At 32.0% G+C, this 11599-nt stretch overlaps 1 protein-coding gene across 2 annotated transcripts in view; it reads right to left on the bottom strand.

The window, feature by feature from the left end:
• Nucleotides 1-8205: 8205 nt before the first annotated feature.
• LOC124356777 (titin-like) overlaps nucleotides 8206-11599 on the bottom strand; it is a 42087-nt gene continuing 38693 nt past the window's right edge. For both annotated transcript variants that reach the window (XM_046807974.1, XM_046807975.1), the window contains 2 exons: nucleotides 11117-11164; nucleotides 8206-8428 (listed from right to left, as the gene is read on the bottom strand). In XM_046807974.1, coding sequence (XP_046663930.1) covers nucleotides 8372-8428; nucleotides 11117-11164 — 105 coding nt within the window. In that variant the 3' untranslated portion in view covers nucleotides 8206-8371. The remainder of the gene's footprint in view (nucleotides 8429-11116; nucleotides 11165-11599) is intronic.

The raw sequence follows: 11599 nt of genomic DNA, 5'->3' as shown, positions 1-11599 counted from the left end.
CACATGATAAATTCACATTTTGTCATTACTTTAACAAAAGAGTGTGGAGAGTGTGCTACAACACAACTTTAACATTGACTTTTCACTCAGTTTGTTTACTTCATTAATAAAAATGTCACATGTTAAATCTCATATGGTTGTACTTAGTTTATTCACAAATTTATTCATTCTGCTATTTTCCTTTTCTGTCATAATAACAATGTAAAAATATTTGCTAATGTTGCAAATAATCCCATACAAAGCCCCATGGAGTGGATGCACCATCCCTGAACTCAGAACTTCGATATAATCAGAAGAATAATTCTCATAATGTTCCTAGTGAGTCTTTTTTGGAATCAAACCATGGTGTGAGTTTGGTAACTTAGGCCTACCAAAGTTTGCAGTTAGGGTGAGTGATCCAATTCCTTCTCAATCTATATCTGGTTCGAAATTGGATGTAAATTTTGTGCACATAAACACTCAGTCAATTAAAAATAAAGTTAACGAGTTGGATGTTTTCCTTGAGGATGTCAATTGTGACATACTTTGCATTAACGAACACTGGTGTGTGGACGATGAAATATTGCTTTATCAACCAGCAGGTTTTCTACTAGCTGCTCGTTATTGTAGGCCTACTTCATTTGGCGGAGTGGCAATCTTTGTGAAAAACACTTTTTTACATGCGTTTGAAGTTGTTGACATCCATTGCCTGTGTGAAATTAAGCAATTTGAAGTCGCTGTGATAGTTTTTCCTACTTGGCGCTTACTGAACTGTGTCTGTATATCGTACACCTGATTCGTCAGTCGACATCTTTTACAGAGAAGCTGGCTAATCTTATTGACTTTGTAAATAAATACAGAAATTTCATGATGATAATTGCGGGGCGATATAAACATGGATCCAAAAAGTGACGACCCTAAAGTGCAAAACTTTGTAAATATTCTACGATCTCTTGATTTTGTCTGTTTAAATTTCCAGCCCACCCGCCTTGCCTCCTGTCTTGATAATTTTATCACTAACCTACACCCCTCAATGCTTACCTGTGAAATTAACCAACCTCATCTTTCTGACCATTGTGCATTATTACTTTTAAATTATAATATGCAACACCTAACCTCATCTTCTGAATATTTTCAAAATAGTCCACGGTACATTTGAAACACATAGGCCGTTGAGCAAACCTTGTCTAGATAGACTTAAGCATAGGTTAAGATCTGTAACCTGGGATAGCATCTTTTTAACAGTAACTAATGTTGAGTTAGCTTTTCAAACTTTTCTGCAAGTTTTATCTGATGTGTTTGAATGAATCATGCCCTCTAAAAAAGAAAAGTCTTGTCAACCATAGTAGGCCTAGATATAAGTCAAAAAGCTTAAAGTTGAACTGGTACACTCCTCTGCTAAGGGAAATAAGGCTATTGCTAGACTTAAGTCATGAAAAAGGAAGGACTGATCCTCAGTGCATGGCAATTCATGGTAGGCTTAAGAAAATGTATAGGCAGGAAATTATTTTGGCTAAAAAAAGAGCAAATGAAAAGTTTATTTTTTGAGTCACACAATAAATTGTAAGGCTGCATGGAAAGTTATAAACGCTGAAACAGGTCGTGTGCCTAACAAAGCCAAAGAAAAAATCCCAATAACAGCTGATGATTTTAATAGCTTTTTTATTAATGTTGTTAATGTGTTAAAAAATAGCTGTGATATTTTAGATGTAGCAAGTTCTGTTGATATGTTGAAATCGTCAGGTATTAAACCCCCTGGCCTGTGTAGTTTTAAGTGGACAGTTGTAAATAGTAGAGATGTATATAGTTCTGTGTATAGGTTAAGTAATTCCAGATCAGAAGATGTCTATTGGACTTTCCAACTTTGTATTAAAGGAAATATTAGATGTTATAATCTATCCTTTAACACAGCTGATAAACTGGGTGCTTACTGATGGAATATATCCACAGTGCCTTAAAATAACAATAACGGTACCTTTGCATAAGAAGGGTGACAAAATGAATTTAAACAATTATCGGCCTATTGCCCTAGTACCCGTTATATCAAAGTTAATAGAGACTATTGTGAAAAACCAATTGGAATATTATTTGAGTACAATAATTTGATTTCTTCATCTCAGTATGGGTTTTAGGAAAAATCTGTCAACTGTTAAAGCTGTAGATAATATTGTCTCTTATGTATTGAATAACTTTGAAAATAAGGAAGAAACAGCTGCTGTGTTATTAGACTTAAGTAAGGCATTTGACGTTGTACCTCATGATGAACTCATTCAAAAATTGAAATATTATGGTCCTGGAGAACAATGCTTTGTCTTTGATTATGTCTTATTTGAGCAATAGACTTCAGCTTGTCAAAGTAGGTGACCAGAGATCAGGACTTAAGAGGGTGGCAAGCGGGGTTCCCCAGGGCTCAGTCTTGGGCCCCTTCTTGTTTTACTGTCTTCATTAATGATCTCCCTAAATTTGTCCCTGGTAAAGGTTGTTTTTGTATGCTGATGATACTACTCTGTTATCATCAGACAGAGACTCAAAATTAAATTGATGTCATTATGGGCTATATGAGGGAAAGGTCCTATCTCTGGTTCTCTGCTAAATAAATTAACTGTTAATAATAACAAGACCGAGGAAATTGTCTTTAGTTTACGTAATGCTGAAAATAAGTCTGTAAAACTACTTGGTATCAATTTAGACTCAAAGCTTAACTGGGGAATCCATACAAACCATTTATGTATTAGATTAGCAAGAGTGATATTTCTACTAAAAAAACTAAAATTGTATACAAGTCTTAATCTAGTCATTAGTGCATATTACGCTTTTTTTAATGTACACCTTCTGTATGGGGTTTTTAACTGTGGGGCAACTCTAGTGGAGCCAAGACTGTGTTTAAGTGGCAAAAGAAAGCCATACGCTGTATAGTAGGAATTAGCGACAATGAGTCCTGTAGGGCCATTTTTTTGAAGAACTGGGTATACTTACGCTTCCATGTATATATATATTACACAGTTTAGTTTTTGTTAAGGAAAATCTTTGACTCTTTCAATCTTAGAAGCTTTAACCATGAATACAACACTAGAATTAAAAATACAATTGATGTAACAATATGCTAGGTTAAGTAAAACTCAACAGAACTATGCAATAACCGGAGCTAGGCTATTCAATAAGTTACCATTAAGTGCTAGATCAATTTCTGTTTGGTAGGTTTAAGAATGTTGTTTGCAGAGTGGCTCAAGAGAAAAACGTTTTATTCTGTAGATGAGATTTTTAATGATAATTTTTAGTGACTTACAATTTTAAAAACTTTTAACGTAGATATAGATTGTATTTATTTTAGGCTCTGTAGGCCTACTTAGTGATATTTTTAATATCACACTTGACTTTGTCAATACAATTTTGTAATTGTTGGACGACAATAAAATGATTCTGATTCTGATTCTGATTCTGATTCTGATTCAGTGCTGCCAACATATAAATGAAACTTCATGCAAAATGTCAAGTCTGATATGTAAGTTTGGTTTTGAGGTATCTGTGGACAGACATCAAATAATCCAAAATACAATTTTCCACTAATACCCATTTAATTATTCTTAAACTAATCTTAAAACTTTATCTTAGCTATTTTTAAGGTTATGCACTGGTAAAATGCTTCTTAAACATATCTTATTTCTTCTCTGTTCTGACAGATTTAAAAAATAGGTGCTGTGGTGTGGTTAAGTTTATGGATTTATTGCGCTGTTTTATAAAACGTATGGTTTTACGTTATATCTTACGTCTTAGTATATGTTTTAGAAGTTGACCCTGATGAAGTAAAATTTCGGATTTGTCTTCATCTTCTGATTTACTTGAATAATGTATCCTACAAACTTCCATACAAAATCCAATGCAATTGCCCAGATCACCATCAAATTAATTTAAATCTGGAAGGTCTACTTGTATGGATCGTAACTTTTTATGGCAATAAGGGTCATGAGTAACTTATGGTTAGAAGATGTACATTCCAGAGTTCCAATATTCCTTCAAAATAATAAAAATTGTATTCATAGCATATCTGCTGATTTATACTCAATTTGTAAGTCCTTACTAACTTGTGTTATTAATGAATACACAAGTAGTGGTATATAGATAGTGGTAGTATTGTACTTACAAAAATAAAACAAAAGTACAAAACCTCTAGATTACTGATTTTACCATTTAGAAATATAATTCTTAGAAGTAATAAAATTTACTCACTGTTACACTTCCCTGGAATTGTTTGAACCAAAATTGTGTAAGACATATACAAAATCATAGCCTATTAAAACGTGTTTTATATTTGACCTGTCTAAAAAATAATATAATGTGCTTTCAACCTGTGATACATCTGAAGTTATGGAATAACCCATTTAATTCATTTTATAACATATTTTAACAAATGTTCACAAAAAAGGAAAGTCCACAACCAAAGTAGGACACATTTTGTTTGGATCAATTTCAGGAATAAAATAAAAATAAATAATAATAAAATATTATTAAAAAGTAAATGTTAAGCTCATATTAAAATAAATTCGAGAACTTCATGCGGAATGCAGTAAAATGCCTTTCCGACCATGTAATGTCCTAGTATTGACGAGTTAAATAATTTAAAACCAGTAAAGTAAGCAATTGAATTTTGATATATTTGAACCTATTTATTATATTAATTCACTGACTACTTAAAAAAATTTTAAACTATTGCTTTTTTTCTAATAAACATGCAGCTTGATACTAATTATTATAACTATAGAATTTTTTACAATAAAATTACTAAAGAAAACAGGATTTTTCCGGCAATTTGCTATCATTTTAGTGATACAACAAATCAGAAACACTACGTTTCGAGATCTGCAATATGATCTCTTCCTCAGATAGATAACTAACCTTACACATAACTACAATCTAGTTTAAAATAAACAAATGTTACCGGAGCTTTGTGACACACACAAGTCAGGAATCACAAGCATTGTGTTATGTGTTAGTTAACTCCATTAACTCTAAAATGTGCTCTTAATAAAAGCAAAACACAACATTAGTTATTAAAATCGTTTCTGCCATGACGATTGCCATTTACTATTGGCCTCTGGTCAGTTTTGGTTTATTATGCGTCGAGTGCAGATATACTGTGACCTGTATTCTATAGCTTAGTTTTAATACTTGATGTTGATTTTTGTGTTTTAAGTGCAAGAGTTAGTAAATTAACTCTCTTGTGTCGTCTTGTTTTGGACTGTCTATTCAAAAACCTTTAAAAACAAACAGAATTTTATTGACGTCAACAAAAACTCGTTTTATTTTGATGTGGCTTTAATAACTGAGATACAGCCATTCCTTCTTGAAACTTAGATCGGCCGATGTATTAACACCTTAAGTGATAACGAAAAAAAAAATACAAAACTGTTTGAAATTGCTACTGACTGAAGAAAACACAAATTTTTATTGGTCTAGTTCAATGGTTGGAAACAGTAGAAATAAAACGTTTGCTTGAATGCAGATGACCACCATGTGGTTGATAACGTGAAATAACACTAGGTTGAAATTGCTAAACACTAATATAGGATGTACATACTGCTAACAAAAGGTCAAACATGTAATATATATATATATATATATATATATATATATATATATATATATATATAGATTTTCGCAAAGCTCAACATTTGGATGAATGAAGTAAGGTTTTGAGAAATATTTTTAACTAGAAAAACATATGTTGCTATAGGTTAGCTCGAAGATTACATGATCACTGCCGAATTCCCATCATCCTCTGGAAAGCTGCAAGTTACATGAGTCTCACTGTCCCAAGGCTCGCACCAATTTTTTATCTTTACAAGAATGCATCAGTGAATTCGGCATTGCTCATTAGTTTGTCTCGTGAGTTCATTCTATTCAATTACCAACTACTACTTCTAAATATGGATATAATAACTGGTTAGTATTTGTGAATATTTGTCATATAATAATAATAATTCTTTTATTGCATTTTGACAAGACATTGCATTGCAAAAGTCAGGTTTATATTATTAGTTAAAATCCTTACTATACACATTCATACTTACAATACTCATTCAAACTTACATCTCTTGCCCATTCACGTTAACAATCATTCAACATGAGATTCGGGGCTCTAACTAATTAATATTTTTTTAAATTTTGATTCTAATTCTCCCAGCAGCCAGCCATGAACTCTTTGACAGAATAAAACGCATTCGACACCAGTAGGCACTTCAGAAGAACTTTAAACTGGTTTAAATTATACAACTGTATAAAACCCTCAGGGAGCCGATTGAGAAATTTTACTCCAGCCTGTGACGGCAAGCATTCGATAGCCATTGTCCTATGCTGTTGTGCACAGTAACTCTCCCTGCCTCTAGTTTCATAGGAGTGAACATCAATACCCCGTATAAGAACACACTTTGATCGATAATACAGGGTGACCTCCAATATATAGAGGCAGGGCAGAGTCAGCAATTCAAGCTTCCTGAAAGCATCCCTACACGACTCTCTGAAGTTTAATTGGGAAATTATTCTGACAGCTTTTTTTGTTGTCTGAATACTCTTAATTAATAGATTGTATTTGGCACAGCTGCCCCAAAGCCTTAAACCATATGTCAGGTATGGATAAATCAGGCTAAAATACGCCAAAGACTGACTTTTTGTGAACAATAGTTGGCAAGGTTATGCAGGGCGTAGATGCCTGAAGTAACACGAGAACAGATATAGTCAACATGATTGTTCCAGGTTAGAACTTTGTCGCGGTACATCCCTAGGAACTTGGTGGAGTCAGTATTCTCTAAGAGCTCATTTTCTACAAAAACTTCCGGGTGGCTTACATCTTCATTTTGTCGGAGACGAAAGTTGATGTACATTAGATTTTGTACTGTTTGTTCATAAGTTGATCTCAGAAAAAGTTTGAATGCAGCAATTAACAGCTTTTAATTTTTGTTTTAAAAGTGTTAATTGGAAGGTTTCTAATGTTCAAGGGCAATTTATTAAAAAGCTTTATACAAACAAAGCCAAAAGACTTTTGGGTTTTACTCAGTCTAGCATATCTTACATCCAATAGATCTTGACCTCTGGTATTGTAACAGTGGATTGAACCTCTTGAAATAAAACTATTTAAGTTTTCCTTGACATGGGTGAGACTGTAGAAGATAAATAGACTAGGTACCTAATGTGAGTATTTTAAGCTCAGGAAATATAGTTTGACATGAATCTCTATCCCCCAGACCTTTTATACACCTGACCACTTTTTTTGCCACATGAAAACTTCTTGAGGTCCACTGGAATTAATTAATAGGGAAAAGATAAAATAACTTTATATTATAGTGAATTCAAACAATTAATATAAAAATTACAAAAGAAATTCATATTTTATAAACCGTATTGAATCAAGATATTAAACTTTAAACACATTAAAGTTTGTGTCCGAGATTTAAAATTAAGGAATTCTACTTCCGTTATCCCCCGCTTTCGCCCTTCATCATTCTCCTTTCTTTATTGGTACTCCAACTGTAAACACCTCGTCTTATTTGTTCATGCAAATAATCAAACTTGTTTTGTATTTATTGGTTCTAAGTAAAATAAATAAAAAGAGTGTACATTTGTTTAATGTAATGTAAGAAACAAATTTTCTTATAAAAAGATATATTTCTATAGCGAATTACAAAAGAATTGGTGAATTTGAGCAACCACGTGTTGAGTAAATGTAAACTAATTGTAATAAAGTGCTTTTTTACAAAGTTAATGAGTATTAGAGCACTTGAAAGTATATAGTGGAGATTAAATATTTAATAATTAACAAGAGTGGAAAGATGAGTATACTAATGAAGATGACTGAACTCTTATAGAACATTCAAATATTACAAATTGAAAACAGAATAGATATACTTGGAATTTAATTGATCTTTGCCAGTATTAATGCGAGACTTAAACAGGCATATATTATAGTGAATAATATTTAATTGGCAAAGAAATACTTTCAGATATAAAATAAGAATTTCTATTTAATAACATTCAACAATAACCACCTGATACTCTTTCAAATTTAGGTTCAGCAATTGTGTAACAAATTGTCTCTATTATCTTGGAGTAAACAGTACCTACTTGGTAAGTGTTGAAATTTAGTTTGTTGGTGTTAATTTGATTCATTGAACTCTCAATTTATCCAAAATGAAAATATGTAGAGAGCAAAAGGGATAAAATAAATAAACTAACTATAATTTTAATTACAATATTATTTGTATTTTTTACTTAAGTGTTAAATTTATTTTAATTATATATTACATAAATAAATATATGACCAAAGGGACAAATTAGAGTTGATGGAGTGTAGTCAGAAAGAGACGTCAGTAGTTGTTATCTCATACAATTTCAGTACGAGTTATACTGAGATTATATCTTCTTCATTAGTATCTTGCAGAATTTTCTCTACATGTTCCTGAAAAATAATTATTATAAATGAAAATCTTATTCATAATTCCTATAAACATTTCTGGAAAATGTGGAAAGATTCCGCTAAGACACACAGTTGCAGCATATGAACATTTATACTTTGCTATAACAAACTGCAGACTCCATTTCAATATTTTCCAAAATGCATTACTAAGTCGTGTCTGTAGTTTTCAAATCAACCTTTTTGACAACCTAGACAACATTCGGTAGCAACTATATTAGTTTGAGGCTCTCCGTTATTTACGTCCATTTCATAAAACTAATCGTATTTTAATATTCTATTAAAATGAGTAATGTTTATTGTATAAACTGAGGGAGGAGGCTTTGTTGTGTACAATTCTCACATACTCTATTAAACTTTTTTCTTCTATACCTTTCACGTGTGCATGTCTTGTTTTCATACATTGTCACATTATCAACCAGCAACATATGAGGTTGAAGTGAATTATGCAAAGCCTTGGCAAAAACTTTGAGATGAGCTCAATGATTCCTTGTTGAGCTGTTGAGGCCAAGTCCTAAAACTATAATCTTGCAACGTTGTTACAGTCCACGCAGGGAAACATGCCAAATTGTGGTTGTAAATTGTGATAACTGTGAACATGATTAATTTGTATATACAAGTGTAATACACAGAATGTTCAAAAAATTATTAATAAACATTTTGTTTTCTTTGATGTCTTCACTAATTTGGATTACACTATGTTAAAGGTAGTATAAAAGCTGCTATTTCTATTAATAACTGCTATTTCAGACCTGCGAGAACAAACTTTACTGTACAACAATTTGTGTACCTGTTACAAGACCATAACAAACAGTTGTAGATAAATTAGAAAATAAATAAAATAATGGTGTGTAAGATCATTATCTAAACAAAGTAGTCGTCTGTCTTATCTATTACAATTTAACACTACAACAAATTTATTTAGAATGTTGTTCAGTTACAAAATGATTTAAATGAAATATAATTTAACTGTCACATACAGGGTGACAATTAAGTCTGGAACCTCTTTTTTAATTTTTGAACCACAATAGAAAGAAATACCAAAGTTCACACGTGCTTACTGGTGATAGTAACGCACACATCTGCTCAATTACCGACCGGATAATCCCTTTGGGGGGACGGTCCACAAGGAGTCAGACAAAATTCTTAAATAGCAGCATAGGTCAAGTTTGGTATCAAATTAAAGGTCTTACTTAGCAGAGTACAATGCCCGCAAATTGGACTTCAAAAGGTGGATTCATTCAGTAGTTATAGCTATTTTTGATTTTAAAACAATTGAACAATGTAAAATTATTAAATATTACAAGTAAACACCAATTTTTAAAGTATCTGTGATCAAAGTAAGTGTTCAAAATGTTCCCCTCCCATCATCTGACAATGTAGTAATCGAAGCCAGGAATCAATAATTATTACCAATAACACAACTACTGTTAGAATGTGAAAGTGGCAGATTGAGTCATACACAGCATCCACAGAAACGTAACGTTTGGGCAGGTATTATAGGAAATAAAATTATGGGCCCATTATTTATCAATGGTAATTTAAATGGTGAATCGTATCTAGCTATGCTCCAAAATGAGATAATTCCTGCACTACAAGCTGCTCTTGGTCGACAATTTTCAATGAATTTATTTCCAACAAGATGGCGTGCCACCACACTTTTGCTCTCCTTGTTAGAGAATACTTTTGATACAAATATTCCTTCACAAGATGGATTGGAAGACGTGGTGCAGTAGATTGGCCTGCTCGTTCCCCTGATTTATCTCCGCTGGATTTTTTTTTTGGGGATAAATCAAAGATAAAGTTTATCGTACTAAGCCTCGAGATTTTGGCGCACCTAAGAAAATCTCATAGACCAAGAAGCTCAAGATATTCCTCGTTGACTACCTTCAAAAATGCAGTGGATGGCTTTTACAACCGCCTAGGACATTGCCAGACGATGGGAGGGGAACATTTTGAACACTTACTTTGATCACAGGTACTTAAAAATTGGTGTTTACTTGTAATACTTAATAATTTTACATTGTTCAATTGTTTTTAAAATTCAAATAGCTATAACTACTGAATGAATCCACCTTTTGAAGTCCGATTTGCGGCATAGTACTCTGCTAAGTAAGACCTTTAATTTGATTACCAAATTTGACCTATGCTGCTATTTAAGAATTTTGTCTGACTCCTTGTGGACCGTCCCCCAAAGGGATTATCCAGTCGGTAATTGAGCAGATGTGTGCGTTTACTATCACCAGAAAGCACGTGTGAACTTTGGTATTTCTTTCTATTGTGGTTCAAAAATTAAAAAAGAGGTTCCAGACTTAATTGTCACCCTGTATAATGCAATAACACTATACAGCACTTTTTCTTCCAGATTTTATCAATAGTTGATTTTTATAACGTAAAACTAAAAGACTTAGTGTTTATAAGTTTGTACTCGCTGGGTGACAAAACAACCTATTGATGAATTAAAAAGTAAGAAAAAGTTTAGGGTCGGCAGCTGACTGGTTTGCAAAAAATAATCCATTAAGCTATTAGTTTTTAATGCAACTATAGATTATGCTAAAAATAAATAGAAAGTAGTTTCATTTACTTTTATATTTTAAAAATCTAAAAAGTGGTTCTTTTTCTAATAACGTACATATTTTTGTGAAAAAGGCAACAAATAATAGAACTACTTACATTGGTTTGTGCGGCTAGACGAGCTGCAAAGAAATGTCTTTTGCTAATCTGAAACAAAAACATGTATGAATACAAAATAATACTATAGATTTAGATTGTATTTTTTACTAGTCGATCATGTTGGCTAAACTCAACATCACATATCTGCAAAATTCTGACTCGTCTTCAGGTTAAGAAAAGCTCTATAATTCATCGCTTAAAAATATTTGATCACTAAGTTATTTATAGTTATAAAATATTATAAATTGCATTAAATTTTATACATAATAACCGTGAAATTAGAACATTTAATGTAATTTAGAACATATCAATGCACAAACAGACCAACACAAAAAGGGACTTTAATTTAAACTATGTGTTGATAATTATAAACTTTCAAAAATTGCAAAGAAAGCATTTCTCTGAACATTTTCATTTAAAAGTTACAAAGATAGAATTTTAATTTTGTACAACCAAAATTCCTTTTATTTTCATAAAATAAAA

The sequence above is a fragment of the Homalodisca vitripennis genome, chromosome 3, assembly GCF_021130785.1.
Source record: "Homalodisca vitripennis isolate AUS2020 chromosome 3, UT_GWSS_2.1, whole genome shotgun sequence".
Taxonomy (NCBI): Eukaryota; Metazoa; Arthropoda; class Insecta; order Hemiptera; family Cicadellidae; genus Homalodisca; species Homalodisca vitripennis.
This window is presented reverse-complemented; position numbering and strand designations above follow the sequence as displayed.